This window comes from Dermacentor andersoni, chromosome 1 (genome assembly GCF_023375885.2).
Source record: "Dermacentor andersoni chromosome 1, qqDerAnde1_hic_scaffold, whole genome shotgun sequence".
Lineage (NCBI taxonomy): Eukaryota > Metazoa > Arthropoda > Arachnida > Ixodida > Ixodidae > Dermacentor > Dermacentor andersoni.
This window is the reverse complement of record NC_092814.1, coordinates 97,552,133-97,579,659: the sequence shown is the minus strand read 5'-3', so window position 1 is coordinate 97,579,659 and position 27,527 is coordinate 97,552,133. Positions and strand designations below refer to the sequence as shown.

Genomic DNA, 27,527 nt, shown 5'->3' with positions numbered 1-27,527 from the left:
TGCGATCCCGAAGCAAGGTATATTTTGGCACCTGGCTAGACTTTTGTTTGTTCCGTTACTGAGATGTTACGCGCTGTCCCGAAAACACGCAAGCGGCGCTGCTTTTGAGCGCCAGGTGGTCACGCGCGCCGAGGTGCCGCCATCATCATCACGAAGAGCAATCAGCGCGCCCCGGCGAGCTCGTAGGGCAGCACCGCGCGTGAGGGCCAGCTCGTGCCGTGGAATGCCCTGGCCGCAGTTGTGAGCGCCCGAACTGCTGCTCCTAACTTGCACCATGCTAGCTGGTCTCCGCCGCAGCGGGCTCGTCCTGCTGCTTCTTGTGAGTCTAACTACCGGCCGCAGGTTCACCCGCGCCGAGACTGACGATGATGACGAGGAGGAACAGCCGTGGATGAGCGACCCCGGCGAGATTCGTCGCCACCGTGACCCCAAGCCGGCGCCGGAGACAAGTGGTCCTTCGGGCTACAGCTACGATGATCGTAAGTGCCTAAACCCAGTTTTAGTACGGCCAGCACCTCTACCAGCCTATCTTGGCTGTCGTAGTCGTGTGCGCGAGGTCTACGCCCAGCCGGCGGTACGGCTGACCACCAAAGACCGTGCTCCCTCCAGCCATTAAGGCACCCCTCCCCCTCCCGAGCAAAATGGCTTTCCAGCAGATCATGTCATATCACACTCCCTCCACCATTAACCCACCCCACTCCCCAACTTCCGAAAAAAAAAAAAGCGATCCACAGAGCAATGTCTGGCCTCAATACTCTAATGTGCTGTAGAGCTCCGACTCTGTTGTAGCCATAGACCGAACATTTTCTTGATGGTCATATAAGAGTTTTCATTGCGGCAGCAATTTGCTTGTACCTGGTGGATTCTAGTTCACAACGCCCGCGGCGGCGACTCAGTGGCTCTGGCGTTGTACTGATAAGTACGAGGTCGCAGGTTCGATTCCATGCCGCGATGGCCGTGATTGATGGGGCTAAATGCAAAAACGCTGGTGTACTCAGATTTAGGGGCACGTTAAAGCCCTAGGTGGCCAAATTAATTCGGATCCCTCTATCACAGCGTTCCTCATAACCAAATGTGCAGTTTTCCAGGGCGTTTAACCACATAATTTAAATCGCATAGGAATGCACAGGAGCTGGCAGGTGCTGCTGAGGCAGTTACCAGGATACACAAGTCATGAGCAACCATTCTGCGGCAGGTGTTCTTTCTTTTCGGAGATGGTTCGTTAGAATCTCGAAAAATTGCTTTCCTTTAGATGCTAAAGTAAAATGAAATTTGTGCTTGTATTGAGCATGTGGTAAATATTTTACGTTACACAATAGCAAACGATGCAGCTAGGTAGACAGAACTCACCGCGTTATAGTAACCACGTTACGGTGCCCGTCACCATAACCCTTGACTAGCCCAACAAGAAGTACCCCAAACTTTGACTGACGCTTTCTCTTTGCGATCACTGCAGAAGAGCAAACACCACCCAGGACCGAATGCGAGGTGGACAGCTTCAGGAGGGGGCAGTCCGAGTGCGACCGCATCTTGCGAATGAATCTGCCTCACCACTACGGCAGTCACGATTATGTTTGCTAGTGAGTCTCGCCACTTTGTCTCGCTCATTCGCTCGTTGTCTCCAGCTCAGAAGTCGAGTACGCGAGCCACTTGAGACATGCCCATTCGTTCACGACGATAAAAATATGTGCACGAAAAAAAAATTACGCACTGTACCACTGCACTATGAGCACGCCTCGCTTATAACACTATAGGCAAATGCCAGCGGATATATCAAAGGCGTCGAGGTGCCTGTTATCGTCAGACCACTGTCCACCATTGAGGGTTTGTCTGTTTCGTTATACAAGTTCTATCCCACCACGTTTGTTTATTTATTTGTTCTGTCGCAAGAAACATGTCATAACGCTTCCTCATTGGCCCTTTGATGTCAGGCGTGTAAAGTCGCAGCAAATCGCCTTAGCCCGATTTCGAAGGGCTCTCGAAGGTAGTACAAACAAAGAAGTTTAAAAAAAATCAAGCTCTGGAAATTGGTAATAACGCACGTTCGTGCGTTATTTTTTTTTTGCAGTAATAGCACACCACTCGTAAAAAATAGTGCAATGTAATGAAAAACAAAAGCAGTTTCAGCTAAGTGAGGGCTTTAGGCTTCGTTTTTTTACTGGTCAGATATATGTAAAACGAAGAAATATACTACGGTTTAGGGACGCGCTGAATAGATTTGGATGCTGTTACATTTAAAGGAAACTAAACAGATTTCGCAAGTCATTAGAATATATCGTTGCTAACTTAAAGAGGACGATTTCGCCTTAATCCTTACGTGCGTTGTTACCTCAGTAATGCCAATTTTGGAAAAGTCACATGCCCAAATGGCGCTGTGTATTGTTTAAACTCAAATGCAACATGTGAAATCTGTCCTCTTTAAATTCCGTGTTTCGTACAGTTTGCTGGATTGCAATATCCATTTTGAAAGCTCCAAAACTCCGCACCGATCATGGCGGGGTCTCATAGTCATGAACTTAGTGTTCGTGGCATTAGAATAGGATGCCTTCATCAAATCAAACATAACTGAAACTGTTTGAGTGCTTGCCAGCTGACAAACCTTCTGAGCTTTACGTTCTACTAATCTCTCTTAACGTATGCTGTTATCTTGTGCTCAAGAGTCGCGGGCAACGAAGTCGTACACATTTAGAGCGACCAATAGTCACGATGGTGAGTTATATTTCATACTTTTCCCTTCCTTAGCGCCCTGCGCAAGTACAAGATGTGCGTCGCCAGTGTGATGATCCAGTCGAGCTGCTACGAAAGGACATTCATATCTCAAGAGCTCCACAAGATTCGTGGCATCATACAGGGTTACAGTGTTGACTGCTTCAATATAACTAAAGGTAAGACTGCTGTCTTACCTGTCATCGTCTCAGTCCCGTCGCACTTTTCATGAATGCACACGAACTCGCCCAGTTCGCCGTTTTGTTCACTGCTGTAGGTACAAGTATTTACATACCTCACATGGTGGGTGCATCCATTGCCCCGCGGAGTAAGGGTTTGGTAGAAGGGGCAATGACACGGCAGCAGGTTCATGCACCAGTCAGTCAACAGCTTCAACACAGAACTTTTCGTTTCTAACGTCTGTTAGAAACTAATTATTATTATTATTATTATTATTATTATTATTATTATTATTATTATTATTATTATTATTATTATTATTATTAATATTATTATTATAGGTCAACTTATCCCAGATGTCGCAGGCGCCTTCACCCTACACTTCGGGTCTGTGTTCGGTGAAGGGTACAGTGACGGAGTTAGTGAGCTTTACAATAGCCCTTCCCGGCATTCAAGTATATCGTTCTCAGAGGAACTTGTCTTTGAGAGCATCAAACGCTTAAAGCAGTCTTTTTCGTGCGGTCCTGATGACATTCGACCTACTTTAAGACGTACGGGTCCTTGCTTGTTCCATTGATTACTTGTACTTTTAGTTCTGCTTTAAAGACGAACACATTCCCAAAGGCTTGGAAAATAGCGCAGGTCGTTCCCGTCTTTAAGTCACTGGTAAAAACAGCTGCGAGAAACTACAGGCCTATATCTCTCCTATGCACAGCATCTAAATCATTCGAGTCAACTGGGCACTCAATAATTTCATCCTCTATTAAAGATACTATCATTCCTCACCATCACCACCTTCCTGGAGGTTTTATCCCCCCAAAAAATTTTATCTTTGGCGAAAGCTCTAAAAACATCCGGAAATACATAAAAGAAAATGCGTGGGATCCAGTACATTAGACTGTGGGACTTTAGCAGTTATTTTCAGATAGCCAGAGCCAGTTCTTGTTGCTCATGATGTTGGACACCATGTACAATCCAAAAATTATTGGCTTGATTAATTTTTATTAAGTAAGCTGAAAAGTATATTTGTGTATAAGAGGCCACTGCAGCGAAGTCAGTTCAGCCTCTGATGCACCTTTTGTGGGGAACTTTGAACTCTTGTACGTGTTGTATTATTCGTGTTGGATTATGGCTATGTTTGTTGCAGTTTCGTGCCTTATTTGAAGTTGTTCTTATATTTAAGCACTCGGTTATTTTCTAGGAGCTCCTGGATTAAAAATCGTTGTAGCATTACATATTACAGACTGTCGTATTGTATTGTACTGTTCACGAATCTCCGTGACCTGCTGCTCACTGATGTGGTAGCCAAGTTGCCGCAAGCTGTCCTAAACACCTTTTTTTTTCATGGCCACCTGCAACACTGCTTTGCAGCCATTTGCTGGAAATAAGTTTAAATGCATATTCAAGTCGACAGCCCACTTATATATGCTGATTATTAACTATTATGCTCACGTAGTTCGTTTGTTACTCATGTGCAATCCCGTTTATCGCAAATGTGTATAGCGCAGTTAAGCTAAGGGGCTGGTTACAGCTCCAGTACATCATAAACAGCTCATAAAAATAAGCAGTGTTACTGCGCGCACGACATTGGCATGAGCCCGACCGACAACGCACCGAAAAGCGTCGAACGCGTGATAATGGGTGCTTCCAATTAAAAACAACATAAATGGTTTGTGGAAGTTGTGTTCTGGTCGTGCACATTCACCAATTACGATGCCTTTTCGATGTTGTGTGCGTTTTTTTTTTTCATAATAACATTAACGCTTGTAGACTAGAAGCTGCACTGACGTGGACACAGCGTAGTTGGGCGTCAGTACTACACTGGTTCACAGCGTAACAGGTGCTGATAAAACCGGAAAATGGCTCAACGTAGCTTGACCTGGCGTCCCGTGCGCGAATTTCGAAGTACTGGCAACTTATTTGTACGCAAGGTGTTATTTATTTTAGCACAGTCGCACGGCACGTCAAACGTCTGAAACGTGTTCACGTTGTCGGCGCAGAAACGAACAGGCGAGGCTTGAAAGTCCGGCGCCTCCGCTTCCGCATGGCGAAGGTGAAGCTTTCGGCGGAGTGCAGCCCGGCAACAGCGTGGGCCGTGGAGCTCACCTGCACAAAGGACTTCGAGTCTGACATGAAGGCCCTCGGTCAATTGAACGAGCCGTCCAAGGCAATCAAAAAGTCTTGCCGGTAAGGAGTTTGTTTGCGAAGTGCAAACTCAGTCGAGCGCGTCTGTCATTACGTGCCGTACAAACACAATGTCGCCTAATGACATAGGCGAAACTGTGTCTTCCTTTCTATCAGTCTGCGTATTGTGTGTGTGTGTGTGTGTGTGTGTGTGTGTGTGTGTGTGTGTGTGTGTGTGTGTGTGTGTGTTCGTGTACGTGCATGCGTTCGTGCATGAGAAGTCCCATAGAGAAACGAAAATGCGACCAAACAGACTAGCGGCATTATAAAAATGCTATACCATACTACAGCTGAATGATGAATGTTAGTGCTCAGCTTTCTTTTTTTCCACGCGCTTCTTGCTGAATAAACTAAAAAGACCCAACTACTGCCACGACATGTTGGAATGGCCGTCGCTATCGCAGTTGCTGTATGTCTGACAAGTTTAATGTCCGAGACAAAATTTTGCCTCCTGTATTAACGTTCTTTTATTGCTTTAGGGTGCAATCTTGTACGCGTTCCAAAATAGAACGGAGGCGGTCCGTTCCACCGAGCCACACACGATTGGTAAATTTGAACCGTGACGAACGCCATGGCGTCAATTGTGACGTGATATCTGCTGTCAATCATTCCGTGTCGTCTGCTATCGGACGAAGGCAATGGAACGGACCGCCCATTTCGTGACGTAAAGAACGGACCGCCTCCGTCCGATTTTGGAACGCGTACAAGATCGCACCCTTAATGTCCTACCATGTGCCTTTCCCGGTTAATAATGTACAGCTTGCGAAGAGACACCCAGGGGCCCCAAGACCTTTGTTCGTAAGTCAGTTCGTACGCTAGAATCATTCACGAGAACATCCGCCGGTCGATGTTCGTGAGAGCGAGTGGCCGGTGAATGGAACATTTGTTACGAACTAACGCCGGTTAGAACTGTTCGCAACAGAAGACCCCAGCCATTCGTAATTTTCGACGTAGCAAAGGCGGCCGTCCAGTAGCATAGAGCATGCAATAATGAGCATGCAAAGCTTTGTGAATTCGTCCGCAGATCCTTTGGTCAGCGCTGATAGGCAGCTTGCCCAATTGGGCTGTCTGAGGACAAATTCACTAAGCGTCTTCGTTAGCTATCCGCTTTGCTAACAATATGTTCGCTCTCACAATTGGCCGGAACAGTTCTTATTACAAGCACTCTAGCGTAGGGTGTTGTAATTACGACCACTGTTGTTTTGTAACTTGCCATTCTCCTGCCTACTAGATAGCTAACTAAGCCGGAGGCACTCGCGAGCTTTCGCTAAATATTGCATACAATCTTTTTACCCAACGAATCATACATTAGATTTGAATACACTGTAGATATGGTTTTCGCGAAACTTAACGTCTTCTTCCAGCTCCAAAAATAGCGGTAAAATGTAGTCCTCTGTATAATATAGGCCAAGTAAATTGCAGTGTAATCCACTCGTGTTTCAGTTTCTTTCTTCCAGACCTGTACAATACCCAGAGGAGTCAGGATACCTCCATTAGAAACAGTAATGAACAGGATACAGAAACTCCTCCTAAAACTAGCGATGAGGTCAGAAGGGCCTTGCAAGACATGAAACGAGGAAGAGCGGCAGGAGAAGATGGATTAACAGTCGATTTAATCAAAGACGGAGGAGACATAATGCTTGGAAAACTGCGGGCTCTTTATACGAAGGGTCTATCGACTGCAAGGGTCCCAGAAAGCTGGAAGAATGCAAGCATTACACTAATGCACAAAAAGGGAGACGTTAAAGAATCGAAAAATTATAGGCCCACTAGCTTACTCCAAGTATTACATAAAGTATTTACCAAAATAATCTCCAATAGAATAAGGGCAACACTGGACTTGAGTCAACCAAGGGAACAGACTGGCTTCATGAAGGGATACTCTACGACGGATCACATCCATGTCATTAATCAAGTTATCGAGAAATCCGCAGAGTACAATAAGCCTCTCTATATGGCTTTTATAGATAAAAAAAAAGGCATCTGATTCAGTAGATATGCCAGCAGTCATAGAGGCATTACGTAATCAAGGAGTACAGAAGGCTTGCGTAATTACCTTGGAAAATATCTACAGAGGTTCTACAGCTACCTTAATTCTACACAGGAAAAGCAGGAAGATACCTATTAAGAAAGGGGTCAGACAGAAAGAGACACAATCTCTCCAATGCTATTCACTGCGTGCTTGGAAGAAGTATTCAAGCTATTAAACGGGGAAGGCTTAGGAGTAAGGATCGACGGAGAATATCTCAGCAACTTCGGTTTGCCGATGACATTGTTCTATTCAGCAACAGTGCAGACGAGTTACAACAAATTATTGAGCACCTTAACAGAGAGAGTGTAAGAGTGGGGTTGAAGATTAATATGCAGAAGACAAAGATAATGACCAATAGCCGGGCAAACGAACAAGACTTCAGGATAGCCGGTCAGCCTCTAGAGTCTGTGAATGAATACCTTTACCTAGGTCAATTAATCACAGGGAACCTTGATCATGAGCAGGAAATTCATAGAAGAATAAAAATGTGTTGGATCGCATATGGCAGACATTGTCAGCTCCTGACTGGAAGCTTACCATTATCATTGAAAAGGAAGGTGTCCAATCAGTGAATTTTACCAGTGCTGACATATGGGGCAGAAACTTGGAGACTGACAAAGAAGCTTGAGAACAAGTTAAGGACCGTGCAAAGAGCGATGGAAGGATAATTGCTAGGCATAACGTTAAGAGACAGAAAGAGAGCGGTTTGCATCAGAGAGCAAACGGGTATAGACGATATTCTAATTGACATCAAGAGAAAAAAAATGGAGCAGGGCAGGTCATGTAATGCGCCGGTTAGATAACCGTTCGACCATTAGCGTTAGAGAATGGGTACCAAGAGAAGGGAAACGCAATCGAGGACGACAGAAGACTAGGTGGAGCGATGAAATTAGGAAATTCGCGGGCGCTAGTTGGAATCGGTTGGCGCAGGACAGGGGTAATTGGAGATCGCAGGGAGAGGCCTTTGTCCTGCAGTAGACATAAAACAGGCTGATGACGACGACAGTGATGATGATGATGATGATGTGGGCTATACCGCACCGTTATTTTCAACAGCGGCCAATTCGCACGACGACAGGCAGGTACATATTATATCGGAAACACCAGCCGCGTTTACACGAATGCTACAGTGGCCTGTCGCAGTTCCTAGTGCATCCAGGTAATGCTATGCGACAAAATTCACACGTGGCCCTCCCATTTCGTCAGGAACGAGCGGAACCTGTTTCCGAAGAGTGCGTTTCGCCGATCAGTCGAGTAGACCGTGTGCTGTCAGGGGTCTCAATTTTCTTTACTCCCTCCATGCGACACACCGGCGTGTTTGCATGCACCGCGTGAGTCGACTTACCATTCTCGATCTACCCTATCCTGGCACATTATTGCGATTCGCCTTCCTAGCACATTACCGCCGTAGACATGGATGCGAGGCTCTAGCAATGCGATGCGACGCGCCACTTGTCCTATTCATGCAAATGCGGCTACAGGAACCAGCGTCCTGTATAACGTACCAGACTCATAAACACCATATATATATATATACATACATACATATATATATATATATATATATATATATATATATATATATATATATATATAGAGAGAGAGAGAGAGAGAGAGAGAGAGAGAGAAAGAGAATAGAAAAGTTCATGCACTTTCTTGAAAAACTTCTGTTTATTGTCGATGTTTCGGCCGTTCTCGAGAAAGGTCGGTCTCCGGCCGAAACGTTGACAATACACAGTTCTCTTTGAAGAACTGCATAAAGAACTGCAACACACATTCTCCCTTTTCGAGGAGCCAAGTGCCACTGACGCTGTTCCAGAGCAGACCATAGTCAGTGGCACTTCGCTCCTTGAAGAGGCAGCACGTGTGTCGAGTGAGCTCATGAACGACATGCACTTTGCAATGTGGTGGACGCGGTTTAAATCGGAGGTCAGGGTCCTCAAAGAGGTGCGACGTAATTCTAACGCATTTCGCTCCTATTTACCGCTAAATCACCCCTGTATATTCTATTTTCGTCATTAAAAAACAAGAAAGAAAAAGCCCGAATACCAATTTTTCATTACGTGACTCTTTTATGCTTCCACGAGCCAAACTGCTTTCTTTAAGTAACGACGTCAGAATAATTATGTCGATATATGACAGTTCGGCTATTACGGTGGCGGTATACTCGCGGTCACGAAATCACCACATCATATAATAATTATAACGAAACTTACTTAATTTCTGTCCTGTATATATCAGGAAATGAAGGTGCCATAGACAACACACCAGGTCTAAGACACTTCTACAGGTCAACAAGTGTCCGTACGAGTACATATTTGGGTGTTCTTAAAGAACAGATGTGTTGCTCAGCGTTACGTAATTCTATGTGTAAATTAAAACCAATTCGCTTCAACATATAAAAAACACCAGCTAAGTAGAATTCTGCCATGAATGAGAATTTTCGTTCATTATGCGCACAAAATTAAAGCTCCCCCAGCACTGCGCCTATTACTAGCATGGGCAGATGTTCCTAAAATTAAAACTGGTATGCTCTACAGTTTTCGACTGTGCCTGCCTTTTCAGAACCATTCTTCGCTACTACCACTGCTTGACACCTGTCACAGAGTCGGCTAGTTGCCAAAAAAATCCTGAATTCGTCAAAGATCTGGAGTACTTCCCAAAAGCCATCACCTCCCGGTACAAGGAAGTGTGCCTCAGGGAGCTTGACATCAGTCCATCTCTCTTCAAGGAAAAAGTGAACAGTAAGGAAGTCGGAATACGAACGCTGCTGTTTGAGTCATTGCCATCATTCGCGATAAAACAACGCCGATGCCCTATGCGCACAGCCGAGTCTAGAGAATGACCACCTCTCTAAACGCACTTGGTGACCTGTTTCCGTTCGTTTCGAACAATAGCGTTGACGAGCTTTGCTTCTCCGTCTTGGCCCGCAGCTTTAATACGTACGAAAATTTATTTTGGCAGTATTGCAACGTGTCATTAATGCATGTAATTTTAGAACGGAACAAAAGAGCCCATCCGCCGCGATCAAAACCCGGCCGCGGCGGCGGCCCATTTTGATGGGGACGAAATGAAAAAAAAAAAGAAAAGAAAAGAAAACGCCCGTGTCCCGTGCAGGGGATGGGGGGCAGTAAAAAATTCGCCTGGTTGTAAAAATTAATCCGGAGCGCCCCACTACGGCGTGCCTCATAATGCAAATCATGGTTTTGGCACACCAAACCCGAGAATTCATTCATTCAAGAGCGCATAGCTCATGCAATAATCGCGTGCGAGACATACTGTTTTCCTGAAACACTAAAAGATCACACGATTAAAAAAAAAAAGTACCGCCAGTCTTCTACGAGAGACAAACCAATAGTTTTCTGCAATCGTTCTTTCGACATTAGCTTCCCCCCCACCTTTTTTTTTTCCTTTGTACTGGGTTCTCAAAAGCATATACAATCCAACACTTCGAGAAATCGGTAAACCAATTCTTTATGGTAACCTAACATTTGTGCGCCGTAATATCTAATATCAGGCTTTGTTCCATATTATGGCACGTCAAGCTCATTATTATTATTATTATTATTATTATTATTATTATTATTATTATTATTATTATTATTATTATTATTATTATTATTATTATTATTATTATTATTATATTCGGATAGGAAAGATTCCAGCTCTAAGTGTCGTTTGGAATACGCGACCAAAAACCAAGTGTGTTCTAGCTGCGTTATATCCAGACATTTTTTTTCTTTTTTCGCTTATTTCGCGACCCCTTTTATGTTCGGGTTTGTATTACATGAAAGGTTATACAAACGCCTGAGCTTTCCCTCGCACCTATACCTTCGTCTGTCAAAGCCCTAGGAGCTTGGTTTATTTTATGTTAATGTACCCTGACATCTTGATGTACTGCTTCTCTTCCTTAGTGATATTGATTGTGCTTCATACTGTACCGATGTTTATATAAAAATGCCATAGGTTGTTCACATTGCTCTGTGTAACCCCCACCCCCACCCCCGTTCCCACTTTAATACCTAAATGGCGCTAAACTCCTCGTGGTATTTCTGTATAGACACGGAAAGCGGCCTGAGAAAAAAAATATATAATAGTCCGTAACACTTCCTCGTGCAATCCAGCTTACTTTACTGGCCGCGGCGGCCGCACTTTGATATACGGACGCCATTCACACAAAAAAAGAAAGAAAAGAGAAAGCCTGCTCGTGTACGTAGATTTAGGTGCATGTTAAGATATCCCAGGTGGCCAAAATTAATGCGGATTAATTAGTAATTTTAATTAGTAATCAGTGTATTATTTAATCAATGCCTCATAATCAAATCATGGTTTCCAAAAAAAAATATAGAGGAGAACAAGAAAAAAATTATGAACCCTACTCGGATACGCAGAAGTTGCAACATTAGAAACACTTAGCAAGGTTATTGCTTAGCGCTATTTGACTCAAGCTGGGATCTCTCTCATTTTTAATATTTGATTTAATGTAGCGGTAATTACGACCATTCAGTAATTAAATACATTGAAATAACTTATGAAAGGAAAGCACCTAAGAGCAAAGCATAGTTGCTTATGTGCCAAAGCAGCGGCCAGCCACACTGACCGAACGCGAAACGCCGTATTTCATTAACGCACGACTTAAACTGCGGTATAAACTTGTGGTGCGCTATACCGAAAGGATGTTTGATCAAAAGATGCGTGCAATTACCTTGGTGGTGTTGCTTTAAAAAGAATGCTCTCTCAACAGCATCAATGGCCGCCGTGCTTGCCAGCCAGGACAACTGCAAGGAGGAACAGGCGTCTCGAGAGTTTCTGGCGTGCGCCTTGGTGTTCAACGAAGTGGTAGCACACACGAGGGATCACTTCCGACAGTGCGAGTAAGCTACTGCTCCATCACATCCTGCGCACTCGGGCGCCGAGACGGCCAAGTAATTCGCATCTTCGCATGCTCGATTAGTGCCACGCACGAAACCCCACATGGCGCTGCGGTCACCAACATTATGAGCAAAATTAGTTTAGAAGAAAGGCCCAGGAACATGGATGAAAATAAATGGGTGGCTAAAGTACAGAAAATGCCGCGTCTGGTCGCAGCCAAATGAGCAAAATGTTGGCCAGATACGCAGGAAATACTAATTTTGAAAAGAATGTGCAAATTTAGACCTACCAACTCATGGTGGCTGATAGAAAATCCCAAGCGTACTGGGTCTGTATTGTGTACAGCACGCGCTACTTTATTTACATAGAAACCTGTTGGACAACCGTATTCTCATGCTACTAACAACACCATACAAAACACGTGTCACTTTTGGCCTTTCATTAGGTAACCCTGCGTTCTGATTTTTCCGTGACAGGTGTGTGGCACCATAATGTTCTGCGAGCATGAGAGAGATTCCTCTATAGCGCACGTGCAGCTGTGCACATCTTAATCGAGGTACGCGTTGTAGACGCCGAAAGTTGATCAAATGCGCCGAATTTACTTCCTGTCTTTGGCATCAGCCTTAGAGAGAACAGAGGACCGAGTTCAGAAAGCTATTTCTTCGTAAGATGCCCTTTGCCATTGGTCGATCACCTTCGCTAATAATACGCGCAGCATCAGGATTTTCTCAAATTTTCTCTTACGAACAGTTCTAGTGTAAGCGCGTTTTCTTTTAATATTCACTAGAGTATATTAAAAAATAAGTTTTACAACAGAGCGTAATGTAGAAATGGAACCGAATTCACAAAGCTTTTCATTTCCAAGCGGTCTTTACGATTGCCCGGCCCCCTTCGCTAATATATATGGCCAGCATCACGATTGGCTGGATCTTGCTCTTTGCAAAAACTTCTAACGTAAGAGCGCTTTCTTTTTTTTTTTTTTTTGGGGGGGGGGCGAGTACGTTAGCATTTTTTGACACATCCCGAGCCTCCACCAGGTCCCTTAGGCGAGCAGGTGTTTTCTACTCAGAGAGCAAACACCTAAATGCATTATTGTCCGCATATTTGTGTTCTATAGACCGCTTATCAAGAAAACCCAGGAAAGTGTTTCTGAGCCTAACATTTAAAATAATCTCTAACGTCAAATTGAGCAAATACAGATTGAGAAGTACTTTCGCAATGAATCGCGATAATCAGTATGGAACTCTTCTTCGTTTGGTTTCAAGACAGTTGGATTAACAGGAGACAATCAGTTTCACATATATACAGGGTGTTGTACATGTCATGCACAAAGGTGAAAAAAAAAAGTTAATGTTTAGTCTATTTGGTCTGGAATATTTAATTATTCATTTAAAAATAATCTCACATTTTTTAATTGTTCTTCTAATTGTAAAGATGTCAATTAGGTAGTTGTTTAAGCTGTTTCCAGCAACATAGACATCGCGTGTTTGCTGTTTCCTACAAATAAGCTCGACCAAAATATTAAAGCACCATGTGATCGCGCGCCCGTGCGCACCAAAGCCCCTGGATGTTTCCGTTATGCAGTAACACTTGCACCTCCTGGTTTGTGCCAAGAGAAAAGGATTTATTTGTGTGAGCCCTCATTACGAGGCCGCGTTACATTAAATGGCTGCGTGACATTGCAGGCGACAAAACCGGGAATTCGGCGTCTCTCTAAAAGCCGTTTGCTTCTTTCCCATTTGCGTGAACAAACGGAGAAGAACCCAGAAACTGAGAAAGAAGTTATAGTCATATCACAGCCACATCATATCAAAGGGAACGTCATGAAGCAAACTTGTGCGCCGGTTGAGAACGGAGAACGATGTGCCCTGCCTGCCAGCGCTCCTAGCTGGCCTAAACCAGGAGGCGCACTGAAGGTATCATCCAATCGCGTAGCTCGGTGGCGAGATCAAACTATTTCGCTACTTTTCGAGGATCCAGAGTCTTCAGTGGGAACGGGATAGTATACCGCCATTAAACAATTTCGGTAGGAAAGCAAGTACAATATGGGCTGACGGGTGCGCAGTCACATGCTATTCTTTTTTAGAGCGCAGCTCTTTGGCGTCCGTTCCTGGGTTTCGCGTCGTCGTCGGCGTTGTCGTCGGCCTCGTAACCAGCTCCGCCCCCCTTTCATCCCCCCAGCGCTAGCAGCGACCGACTGATACCGCTGGATGCCGCTGACGCCGCTAGAGAGTCAAGATAACGTGACTGCATAGAACACCGTCGCCGCCATGCAGAAAGAGGAGGAAAGGGTCCCCCCCCCCCCCCTGTTCTTGCGTGGCGGATAGGGTGCTCTTCAGTTGCCGACGCGCCGGTTATTTCACGTAGGCCCCGGCACGTCGACGAATACGTGACCACCTTCCCACGGCTAGACCTGGTTCTTAGCGCTGCGGAAGCGAGGGTATCATATTGTTTGTGTCGGCATCGGCGGCGTTGTCCCTGAAACCAACTCCGCAGCTGGGGTTGACTCACTATCGGCGTCAGCGGCATCAGTCAGTCGCTGCTATCTCTTCCCTCCTCCCTTTATCGTGTTGTCCGCTTGCTGCGCGCGCTTCTGCCCCCATCGTTTGCCGCTGGGTGTACACGCCGCCCCCCTCCCCCCTCTTCCTGCGAGTCTCCGGTTGTCAAAGCGCCGGCTCGAACTTAATTCCTTTCTTCGCTCCTCCTCCAATGCAACCCCTGTGCGGTGGCAATCAGAGAGCCAGATCGGTGGCGGCGGATCTGTATATGTGCACCGCCCGAGCCGAAATTGCCGCTGCCGTTCGCCCTGTGCGGTGGCAATCAGAGAGCCAGATCGGTGGCGGCTTGACATAAAGACAAACAGCAATTTCCTAACACTTATGCGGGAGAACATCCCGTTCCTCTCGCTCGTAACGCGTCCCACGGCTGTGACAACCTCGCGAGGCACTTGTAAAGATCTCGTCTTTGAGAATCAAGCATTGGTGTACCAAGTCGAACATATATCAGTCTATTTCTCCGACCACAAAGCTTCCTTCATGACTGTCAAGAACTGTTAGTGGAGTCTTTGTTAAAGGAATACGTGTGAAAAGTAAAAAAAAAATTCTGTGATAGCGCATACATGTGTTGCTCGATTTCTTTGCCTCAATCTATCGAAAAGGTGAAACAGCTTATTTGCTGCGCTCAAATTTCGCATTAGGAAGTAACGTAATCGTCGGTAATTTTTTTTTTTTAAATTTCGCGGGCTTTCTCTATTACGCGGAGCAAATGAAGAAGCGATGCTTAGCTTGCTGGAAACACCTCATTCTGACGTACCTTAATATAGTTTACAACTGTTTGACATCTTAACGGCAATTAGCAGAGCGAAAAAAAGTCATAATAATTTTTAATAATTCATCGTTAGAAGTTACTACCAGTTTCTTAATCAGAATATGAACAAGATGTGCTTGTGCTTATATGCGCAGAATAATACATGTTTATTTTTTTGTTTAATTCGCTGTATGATAGTTGTCACACCCTGTATAAGTAAGAACAAAGAAACCGGGGCCCATGTTCACAAAACTTCTGCGCACATGTTCAGAAGAAAGGCGCAGTTTCGCCAAGCATTGATTGCGATAGCAAATGAATAGAAAGCTATGCGAAGTCTATATGATCTGCATAAACTGCCGTAAGCATTTGCTTTCTAACTAGATTAAGGGCCCTATAACGTAAAACTATTCCAATATGTTTCTATTCCAATCTCCTGACGTCAAACTTGCGTAACCACCAACGCAAGCACCGGGCGGTCACCCGCAGGGTTGTCTGAACAGACCAATCAAACCCTCTCCTCGTTCATAGGAGGTCACTTTTGTTTGCTTGAAAAACGAGTAACATTGCCTACACTGAGCGGCTTGTCGTATCTAATTGGCTGACAAGAGGCGAGGAGAACACTCAAGTGGAGAGGGATTCGATGGGGCCGAGCCACTGCACTGAAAGTCGATAACCGGATGAAGAGGGTGGTGCCAGCGTCTACGATTGGTCGGCTTTCCCTTACTTAGCTTGCGGTGGCTGGTCGAAAATCGCGGCGGCATGCAACGGAAGCTCAAGAATGACGCTAAAACGGACCCTCAGCAAAGAAGAGTTGGCAGAACGAGGGGGTTAACGTGCCGAAAGTGCTCGAAAACGTTACACGGCCACGCAAGAAGTTTTATTATACGCAAATACACCCATGCTCTCCGGCAGGTGCGAGTAGCCAGCGTCTGAGTGATCGGCGGCAGCCATCTTCTATTCCTTTCGGAACGGGGCAGCCTGCGGCTATTCCGAAGAAAATTCAGTTTTGTTCGGTATATTAATGCATTTTTATCGCGTACACGTCACTTTGAAGCAGTGAATTCTTGCAGTTTTGTGACGTCGCGTGACGGGCAGGTGAAGTGGGTGCAGCCCGAAAACTTTTTACCAATAGCCGAGGGCTAATGGTGAAAAGGGGTCGAATCAGAAATAACTGTTTTTCTTTGTTTCTGTCAAATCATGCATAATCAGTGTGTACACATCATATCAGATGGGGAGGTATCGCGGTTTTCGTGACGTCGCGTGACGGACAGGTGAAGTGGGGGTGGTCGAAAAAAGTTTTTGACCAATCGTGGAGGGCTGATAGCAGAATTGGAATAGAAAAGTTTGGAATAGTTTTACGTTATAGCGCCCTAATAAGCACGTTGTCATGCGCGCACAGGTAAACACGAACACGTCTCACTCGATGACCGTGGAAACTCGCTGTCAGAACGCTGGCGTGGTGAAGAGCGGCGGCAGCGGCGACTGAATTGCCCGTCGTGCTGCCTCTCGCTTCAATGCTAACTAGGCGCGCGAGAACACAGCGCATGCGAAGCCATCGCCTATCTCGGGCCGCCTATCATTCGAACCCACCGCGGATTATCTCCAAGATAGGGAGTAGAAGAGCAGGTGCGCACTAGCCCGCCCCCTTCCCCCCGCCCTCCACTGCTACCGCTTGCACATCTCCCTGCAACCGCCCCCCCCCCCCCCCCCTTGCGCACGTGAGGAGACGGCGCCGCATCTAGCCACCATCCTTTTCGGTTCACCCTCGTGAGCTTTCCCTCGCACCTACATCTTCGTCTAAATATGAGCTTAGCTTATTTTATGTTGGTAATGTGCACTGACATCTTGATATGCTGATATGTTCCTTAGTGACATTGATTGTGTGTCATACTGTACCGATGTTCACATAAAAATGCCATAGGTTGTTCACACTGCTCTGTGGAACCCCCCCCCTCTCCCCCGCTCTCACTGCAATGCCTAAATGACGCTGTGGGTATGAGAGTAAATAAATAAAATACAGCATACGGCGCGCGTCACGTTGCTATCGCACTTGGACTTTATACGGAACATCACGGCGACGACGGCGAAAATTCACCTGGAATATCCTTATAATTGCTGTCGCAATAGAAGCTCTTACGCTAGTATTGTTCGTAAGAGAACATTTTGGCCGGTCGTGACGCTGTATCTATCAGCGGAGGCGACTAAATTCTCGACTGTGTAAAGCTTTTCGTCGCTGGCTGGTGTTCTGAAGTCCACTACTCGTGATAGCGATCGTCGCGTTAACGAGACACTAGGCGCTTTGATGGCCAACCGCGGTCGGCACTTAACGTATAAGAAATGCTTTGCAAATCAAAAGGCCCAGCATTAACGACTCATTATTGCACTCTGATTACCTTTTTTTTTCCCTTGTGCTTACAGAGCTTACCGAAACTTCATTCAGTGTTCGAGAACGATTGCCCAAACACTGAACTGTGGAGAAAGCTCTGAGTTCCACCATCACGCCCAAAATGTGTTGGCTGTCCTCCTGTACGACTACCAGTCAAAGTGCGCTCACAGTAAGAAGCCCGCCTCAATTGATACGGGAGCGAAGGAGGTTGCTTCAAGTGGTACACGTGACGCATGCATTTAAGTGTGCAAATGCGGACGAACAAGAAAATTCTCGGTCTAGAGTCAACGTTTCGTCAAGGGGGCTTGTCTTCGTGAGGGCGCTTGCCGATTCCATCCATGATTCGTGCCCCCTTTGTCTTGCTTGCACACTTAAGCGCAGTGCCGTATCGCAGCTTTTACGCCATGAAAATGCGCTCTTTGTAATATTCCACCACGCTCCATCAGTGGCTACGGCGTAGTGCTGCTGAGCACAAGGTCACGGCTTCGTTTCGTGGCCGCTGCCACTGTATTTGAATGGAAGCGAAATGCAGAATAGTTAGCGTATTTAATTGCAGTTGTATGTCGAAGAATCTCAGTTGGTGAAAATTAATCCGGAGCCCACCACTATGCGGGCATCCCTCATATAACCCACTGTGCTGTTTCAAGACATTAAACTCCATAATTTAAGTTAACCTTGCCCAATGTCGAGGCCAGCAGGACGTGAAAATCTGAACCTGCGAGGGTAAAATGAAAAGTTGTGCGCCAAAAGACTAAGAAATCACGCAATACGGAGAAGTTATTTTCCTCAAAAGAACACGTCTTTTTCATGCTTTCATTTGATACTTGCAACCAAGTTTCAATCGTTTTTTTTTTTTTTGTAGTAGTATTACTCTCTTGATAAATGGTAGTGAATGTTGCGAGCGTCAGGTGCAATTGACGTGCAGCGAAACGCATTGTGTTCTGTTGCCTGTTCTTGAAAAGTTTGAACGGACCCTGAAACGATTTTTACTACATTGTACAAACGTACTCAGTCGTAAGGACCCGCCGTGGTTGCTCAGTGGCTATGGTGTTGGGCTGCTGAGCACGAGGTCGCGGGATTGAATCCCGGCCCCGGCGGCTGCATTTCGATGGGGGCGAAAACACCCCTGTACTTAGATTTAGGTGCCCGTTAAAGATCCCCAGGCTGTCGAAATTTCCGGAGTCCTCCACTACGGCGTGCCTCATAATCAGAAAGTGGTTCTGGCACGCAAAAGCCCATAATTTATTTTATTATTTGAGTCGTAAGGGTAGGTTCTTCCGATCATTATGTAACACATTTGAGCCCTCCGCGTTAAGCGCGAAATGTAGTGTAAGGTTTTATAAATGTGCATTGCTACCGACAATAGCGGCGTCACTGTCCCGAGTTTTCAGCCGCCCCGTTACAATCTACGGACATAGCGCACGGGGCGGGTCATTAATATAAACAAAAAGGTCGCACTTTCGCTCCAAAGACGAAGCATTGATAGCGATAGCAAAGGATTAGACAACTACAAGAAATGTTTTTTGTTCTTTCCACCGCATAAATTGCAGTAAACATTCGCTTCCTAATTAAATTAAGAAGCATGGTGTCACGCACGAACAGGCAAACATGCACAGATCTGACTCGATCGATGGCCGCAAACACTCGCTGTCACGGCACTGGCGTGATGAACACCGCAAACAAGAGGGAAGCGAATGCTTCTGCTACATTTCGCTTCAACATGTCTCCGAAACTTGAGATAACGCATAGTGTTATTTTGCATAGAATTGTTGTAAAACTGACATCGTTGATGATGAATAACCTTGAACTTGAACTTGATAGCGCCTGCCGCTTAGATGTCTCGTGGTTGCCTTAGGTTGGCCGTGCACGAGCATGCGCTCGTATGTTTTATGTTTTACTCCCTACTCCAAGCGATCAGACAGTGAGCTGATTTACCATTTAATGCTGGTAATACAGAGACACCGGTTTTCTTTGTTGAATTAAAACCGATATAAGCAAAATAGTTCACAACACATGCACACTCCGCGGCTGATAACGTGCGTACACCGCGGCTGATTATGCGAGGCACATTTTTGCGCCCCCAAGACATATTTCCGCCTACTGTAGTTACCGATGCACCGAAAGGCTTCCCTGACGACCTTATATGAACATACATGGCGTAAATTTCACCAAGTACGATCTAAAACATTCCGAAATCGCTCCGCAGCACGCGACAGCAATACTTTCAAGCAGCACCGCGCCGGATCGCCCAAACCAGACAGGAGGAAATGCTCGCCGCGCGCTCTATCCTCCTCGCCCGATGAAGAGGTTTATAGGGCGCAGGCGGTATACGCGCTCAGCTGCGCGGACAGCCATGCGCAGCCACGACCGAACTACCCCCCTCCCCCATTTTTCCTGCCTGCGTTGCGCGTGCTTTATGACCTAACCTCTAACTTTGGACACGCATCAAGCGACTATCCTTCTCCATTCACTCCCGTATGCTTTCCCTCGCACCTACAGCGCAGGGCGGGATAGCATCTTACCCCCCTTGGACTTAATAGGGAACGTAACGGCGACGGCGAAAATTTGCCTGTAGTGTCCATGTAATCGCTATCGCAATGACATATCTTTGTGAATCAATGGTGTTGGTTATTAAAGATTGAATTATCCTTCAGAAATTAAATGACTGCGAATATAATATTTTTTTAAGGTTTCTCGGATGGGATGAAAGTTATCGGGCAAACTTGCGTTGATTGATTTGAAGACAGGAAGCACCTTTTCTTCCTTCCATCTATTTGCTAGTAGGGAACAATCTGAGAATTGAGCAAGAAAGTTCGAAAGCATTATGGGGCGGATATACGTTGCTACTTTTTTAGGATTTTTGAGTTGATTGAATAAGGGCCGGTAGACGAGATCTTTATATTGTTTATATTCTTAGCAACACCAACGCAATGAATAAAAATGATATTCTAGAAAGAAATTCTTCAGGTAGTCGCAAAAACCATGCAGGCACATTCTTGCAGCATAGCGAAGCAAATGCAGTGTTCAAAACTGGGCAATTGTGACAACGACGTGAGCAGTTTTTTTTTTATCGATGATAAAGCTGCCAATCATCTACAGTTCCACTACTATAACGATAAAATGTCTTGACCAATTACGCACTTATTTCCCAGTTACAAGGTGTTACGGTACAGACGCAGTAAATTTCTCCAGAATACTCGCCAAGGAATGCTTATGCATTAAAATCTCGTACATTCAAAGCAAATGCGTTTTACAGTGACAAAAGTGGCAAGGAAGTTGAAATCACCTACAACAAACGGTGGCGACATAGGAAATGACAAGACTGCTATCATAACGTTCCTTATGACAAGTATAAAGTAGCTAGGGCGTGGTAACATGGGTGACGATTACGCGCACACAGACAAGTTCTAAGTACGATGCGATAAGAAAGGCAGACGAAATTAACAGTACCACAACGCGCCGCCCTCAGAATGGACATCATGGTCGCAGCGATACGCATACGTAGTTCACATTAAAATATATCGTTCTTTTTTCTTCTTTTTTTTTTTAGCGGAGAGGCCACATTTTGATTATTGAAAATATATCAACAGTGAATAAATCAATGACTGATGACAACGTGGCACGTTTCTTTCGAACCCTTCCCGGATTTGTGAGATTCAGTGATATACAATCTGCATGTTTCCAAGTTGCATCTGGATGCGATGAAATGCGAAGGAGATCGCTAATGGACAGCCAGTGCGGCCTCGCGTCGGCTTGATAACCGTAGTAAATTTAATCTCACACTTGGTGTCGGTATCGTCTCTGTAAACATGGTGTTTCTTGTTCACAACCAGCCTATTTTAATACAGCGAACAAAAGTATCCCACTCGACCTACCAAATTCAGTTTTCTTCTGCGATTGGCGAGTCGATCTAGAAAAACCTTCGCTGAAAAATTAACTGAAGCCTTTAATTTTGCCTCCTTGTGAAAAAGATACCGTCCTTTAAACTTCGCAGATGCAAATATGGCAATAATAGGGCAGGTTTTGTTAGTAATCAAACTGCCTAATCTGTGCGCTACAGGAGTGTCCCCTTATACGCAAGTTAAGCTTACGGGAGAGAAAATCGTACACCCGGCTTTCCCACAGGGCCCATCTTTCAATTGAATTGTAGAAATGTGGCTGGGAATAAAATGATCTCGTCTGAGCAATATTTTATTGCAGCGTTCTCGCCTAACTCCATATGATACTAGGAATTAGGCTGACTGACTGACTGAACATTCACAGTTCTGCAGTGATTCTTGCATATATTAAGTCACAATCCTTCTATATTCATAAAACTTACGTAACAGCGTTTCCTCATTGGCATACGTTCGCCAACTGGCCCTCGTCCCACACGACAACGCTATGACAGTCGAGAGTAGGAGCTCATACCATAAACTGTGAATGTTTATGGCTTCACTTCTCACTGTAACCGAGCTGTCACAGCCTTACAGTAGCGAACTCTGCTTGTAAGCGAATAAATAAGAATGCATGGTTCTTCTAAAGCAGGGAAATAAAAAAAAAGCAGCTTCCTAGCTGACACTTCTTTTGCTGCGCATGCGACAAAAGAAAAAACAGTGTTTCGTAATTCAATCATAGCACATTAACGACGGATACTAACCGGAATTCGAAGAGCGCTAAAGGCACCGGTTTTATTATAATACTAAATAACGCACACTTTAAATTTTATTGGGCCTTTATAAACTTCCGATTGTTCAAATGACCAGTGAATTAACAGGTGCCTTCTCCAGGTGGCTCCGAATCGCTAGTTAATAAAAATGAGGCGAGTAGCGAAAAGCACAAATAACACGATCGGATTGTCGACGAACTTGTGCGAAAACTACAACGTTGTTATAACTGTGTGCAACATTTCCGCGACCTTCTCGCAGACAAACGCGGCAGGATCGGTGGAGAGCAAGCTAACACCACAGCAGACAACAATAGCCGCGGGCGTAACGATGGTGGCCCGCGCCTGCCCGAAAACAAACCGGACGGAAGACACACCGAACCTACATCGCACCCGCCAGAACACGAAGGTGGCCCCACACGCCGAAGGTTCTTCAAGCACACAGACCAAGTTTTCAAGGTACCAATCTTCCTTAGCGGCGATTTATTGCCCGTTTGGCTGCGCATTTACTACATACTACAGTTAATTAAGGAGTGAAGATAGAGTTTTAACCAAAGATTACAGCTGCATTGCAAAAAACAAGGTTGAACGGCGATTCTCTGCGCTTACAAGAACACACGCGGCTTCTGTACTTTCAATTCTGATGTGGGGTATTATATTGTATTTCTTGTACGGGCAGCAGCAGCATTGCTTCCACCTAACTATTAGACGGTTTTATATTAGTGTGCCATGCCTTACGTTAAACACGAGCAGTTTAGGAGACCTTTGGGTGCACGTCACTTCAATAATTTGTTTAACGTACGAGAGCGCAAACGCAAAGAAAACCCAAGTGAACGTGGCCCCACCTGATTGTGGCTACTGCCAAAGCTGTCCATACAAAGACAATCCTATAGCATACGTCGTGCCATTTCCGTGGGTGTTTTCCAAGAAAGTAGCAGTTTCGCTTGAAAGGGGAAGGGTCGATTGCGATAGCAAATTAGAAGACACCCATACTAAGTATGGATAGTAGTTTTGCCGGCCGTATAAACTTGTAACACTCGCTTAAGAACTAAAGTAACAAAGACGGTGTCAGCGCCTACAGGCAAACATGCACACATCACACTCGATGGCCGCGGACACTCACCGTCAAAACCCTGGCGTGAGGAGGCGCGGCAGCAGCAGCGAGCGAAGTGACCGTGTTGTCCATGGCTGCAATGCAGAATGAGCGGCGAGAACACAGCACAGGCAAAGCTACGAGCAGTCGGACCACCTAGGCTCTGCCCCGAAAGCAGATCGCTTTCAAGATAAAGCCCATGTGACTACACGCGGCCGCGCCATACGCAGTTGCTGACGAAGTACAACGCTCCCTCCCTGCCTCCCTTCCCCCCGCTTCCTCGCGCGCGACGGAAGACGGCGCGCTTCATCCCGCTTTTCCGCTTGCGCCCGCGAAAGTAAGCCGCAATCGTTGGCTCACCCTCACACGCTGTCACTCGCACACACAGCATACGGTGCGCGTCGACGGTGTTATCGCCTTTGGACTTTATACGGAGCATCACGGCGACGACGACGTCAAAATGCGTCTGGAGTGTCCATATAATTGCTATCGCAATAATAATCGTCGTAGACGGCTTTATATACAGTGACGGGAGTTCAATAAGGCTGAGTCTAGTTGATACAGCATCATTCGGCTTACTGCGCTGGTATTTCGCTCAAAATACAATCAAAAGGACTTAGTGCGCGACCTTTTCGTGGGCTTTTGTGCGAAATACCAGTGCAGTCAACCGAATGAAGTGAGAGGTGACCAGCCATCTTAAGACTCCTTCCAATTATGACAAAGCAGGCAAAGAAGACAGCTTCTGCCTGTGCTCGTGTGTGTGTGTGCGCGCGCGTGTGGGCGTACTTGTGTGTTTGTTTTTGTGTGTTGGATGTGTGTGTGTGCTCGAGCTTGGCGCCTAAATGGCCTAAATGAACACTGCTGGCCTAAATGCTGTCTAGGATTGAAACACGTCCTATGCATACACGTAGGCTCAGAAGTACGGGCGCCAGAACTGGTATAATGTCAACATTATGTTTGAATACTATTCCTTTTCGAGCTTCGTCAGTTGTCCGAACGGCGCTCCGCCTACGTTGTCACCGGGATCGGCTGGTCGGAATAGAATCGAGGGAAAGGCGTATTTGTATTATACCGGCCCATAATGGCCCCGCACCAGCTAAATATCGATGGAGTTGGCCGTTCATAACTTGGGATTAAGAGACCAATGCCACAAACCTTTTTATTCGCCAACGAAATTTGTCATCAGCCGGTCATCTTCGCTAACCGAATGTTCAACATCGCGATTTCTTTGCATCTGCTCTTACGAAGTATTACTATTGTACAACTTTTTGTGAACACAGGCCCAGCTTAGCTAAGGGGAAGCGATAGCTTAAGTCACCACTGGCAAACAGCGATACTGAGAGGGCGCAGTCGTTTGAACAATTCACACAGAAGTGGGAGCCACTTGTGCAACCATGTTTGCCAACGCTACTTCTATTTGCCAACGCCATTTGCCAAAATATGCGAACGCTGTGTAAGTTAAAGTCACGTACGCTAAGATATTGAAAGCGCACATAAGTTGCAGGGCCCGTATTCGCTAAAAGAGCTCTTATACGAGAACTGTCCTTCATAGCAGCTGCCGGCCAATCGGGATGAGGGACATATTATGTAGACGGCCGGCCAATGGCCGTGTTAAGAACGAAAGGCTTTGTGAACTCGGCCCAAGAAACCCAATAAAGTACAGAGCAAGTGGAGTGTAGAGTGCTCCATTGCATTTGTTCGCTTCTGGAACTGCCTATTACTCCACAGTGCGCAGTCAACCTGGTGACTGGAAAGACTGTTCTCTAGCGGGCTTTTCGCGACATTCACTCCAATCCTTTCACAGAAAGCTGATGTCGCATACGGGCAAGTGCAATCGAATATTCTTGGCCGTTGATTTGGGGTATTTTACAAGGCTCCTATGATCTCACGTGAGAACGGCGGTATTCTGAAAATAAATAAATAAATAAATAAATAAATAAATAAATAAATAAATAAATAAATATTGCATCAAACGTAAGCCACGAGTCGTTTACAGAAACTGCCTCTAGCTTAAGCTGAATGCATAGAATAGTGGTAGAAATGTCGTCGAAGCCAACGTTTCGATAAGGAAACTTGTATTCGTCAGCGCTTCCTGACGAAGACAACTTTCCCTGTCGAAACTTTGGCTTCAGCGGCATTCCTTGCTCTACCACGGTCCCTCAGACCAAGCCTCCATCTTCCTTTGAATTCCTCTCTTGTGTTGGATGCATGGAATGCTGCACTTCCACCCTAAGCTTAACGTCGTGGTCGTTCTGCGCCTGACGTGTAGATGGAGGCACAATGAGATCCCTTTGCGACGGACTTCCCTGCTGAGCTAAGTAAGCTTCCTTTCCAGGCTAAGTAAAACGCTCTCTGTCGATATTAAGCTATGTGTTCAACGTGCCAGGGAAGACAAGCATTGCAAGGTGCCCAATGGTGAGCACAGTTTTACTTCCGCTCTTTGGGAGTCAATACTATCAGTTGTGCTGGTGCGCGTTTAACTGAAGGTCCGACTATACAACAAGCCTGCGGTCTGCTCGTTTTACCAGGCGATATATTGAGATATATTAACAATACAACGCTCACGAGCAAACGGAAAATAGCTTTATTTTCCATTTTGCTTCATCAATTCATTATTTCGCCATTCAACTGCTTAACTTAGCAGTCCAATAAGCTAGTAAATTAACTGCACTGATCATAGAGGCACCGAAAAGATTTAATATAACTATTACCTGGGGCTTAAACACATAAAACGTGTAATGACAAGGTCTCTGGCGATCCTCCATCAAACACTCGCAATGAAATTGACGCCACCATATCGGCATGTTAAAGAAACCAAAATGGCTGTAATGGTCATTTTTTTTTTTTTTTTTTGCTAGGTACACATCGCATCTTGTGCATTAAGCTACGTTCACTCAGGACAGTGAGTGATAGACTGTGGTAAAGAGGGGCTATTTTCTGCTGCCCTTGAGGGAGCACGGCTAGAAATGATAAGCTTTTTTCTTTTCCTTTCTCAAGGTGACCACCGAGAACCCATTCTACCCTCCAATTCGCAAGATGCCACTTGAGCCGCGCATTCCTCAAGCCGAGGACTACCCGAGAAGCCACGACGACGACTCGTCGCAGTTGGAGAGAAAGCGACCCGAGGCGCGACGTGACTACGACGACCCTCCCAATCGCGAGAACAGGCGTGGCAAGTTCGCCAGGAAAGGAGGCGCGCACCACGGCGGCTACGAGGGCGGCGGTGGTGACAGCGGAGAACGCAGCGCCCGCAAGGGCGGCTTCAAGGGATCCCGCGGAGAAGGCCGTCGCAATCGGCCCAACAACTGGGGTACCAAGAGGGACGACCAAGACAAGGGCGACGGTTACCCAGCTGACCCCAACGATGGCTTCCTGGAGGACTCCGAGGAGGCGGAAGGAATGAGCCGACGCAAGAAAAAGCTGCGCGAGCAGCGCTGAAAAACTTCCACCTACTCACCCGTTCTTTCTCTTTGCGTATTTTTTTTTTCTGCATCATGTAGTCGTGTACATCACTTCAGCTGAGTGCGCATAAAAGTGTGGTCGTGAATGTTGTGCCACTGCGACCCTGTATTTGCCCTTAATTCTAGTTACCTTTATGCAAAGCTGCAGAGCACGAACCAGGACCTGTCATTGGAGCCATGGTTTAATCACATCTGGTAAGTTGAGAACATCAACGCGTCGTATATCATGTCAACTTCGACTACGTACAGCTATTTCTGGAAACGTTGACTAGTATTTACAAAAAAGTTCTCATATGTGCTGCAACTACATATGCGCTACAGCAGGCGCTATAGCCAATCGGGATGTCGGACATTTATGGCGGCTGGTCATTCGCAAAGAATTTTTTACGAAAGGTTCCCTCACGTGCAATGTGTCTTGAAGCAGCAAGCGTAGGGAGTGCACATAATTTGGGTGCACACACAAGCTACTCGGGCGCAGCGCCGGTACTCCTCTATCATAAGTGCGAACCAAGAGGCTTTTCTTTCCCGAAGCACCAGACACAAAATCGCGTCCAAAGGAACAAATGAGGGCGTTTGAAAATTGAGGTGCAATGAAAACTGGCGTAACTATCTACCTCTAACCGTTCTAATTAGTAAGAGGCAGCGGCAAACAACGGCGAGAG

The 27,527-nt window shown here is 45.8% G+C and overlaps 1 protein-coding gene across 1 annotated transcript; it reads left to right on the top strand.

The window, feature by feature from the left end:
* On the top strand, positions 1 to 26,972 carry LOC126545337 (uncharacterized). Its single transcript, XM_050193147.3, has 9 exons — positions 1 to 479; positions 1,457 to 1,580; positions 2,743 to 2,885; positions 4,887 to 5,073; positions 9,668 to 9,846; positions 11,847 to 11,976; positions 17,699 to 17,835; positions 22,574 to 22,770; positions 26,402 to 26,972. The coding sequence occupies exons 1-9, from the start codon at positions 275 to 277 to the stop codon at positions 26,840 to 26,842; spliced, it is 1,743 nt and encodes a 580-aa protein (XP_050049104.1). The 5' UTR covers positions 1 to 274; the 3' UTR covers positions 26,843 to 26,972.
* The last annotated feature ends 555 nt before the right edge of the window (positions 26,973 to 27,527 follow it).

Bases quoted from the DNA above. Each gene is read 5' to 3' on its own strand.
- LOC126545337 (XM_050193147.3), top strand. From the start codon at position 275: ATGCTAGCTGGTCTCCGCCGCAGCGGGCTCGTCCTGCTGCTTCTTGTG. The intron at 480-1,456 runs GTAAGTGCCTAA...CGATCACTGCAG, and splicing joins GGGCTACAGCTACGATGATC to AAGAGCAAACACCACCCAGG. The intron at 11,977-17,698 runs GTAAGCTACTGC...TTGTGCTTACAG, and splicing joins GATCACTTCCGACAGTGCGA to AGCTTACCGAAACTTCATTC.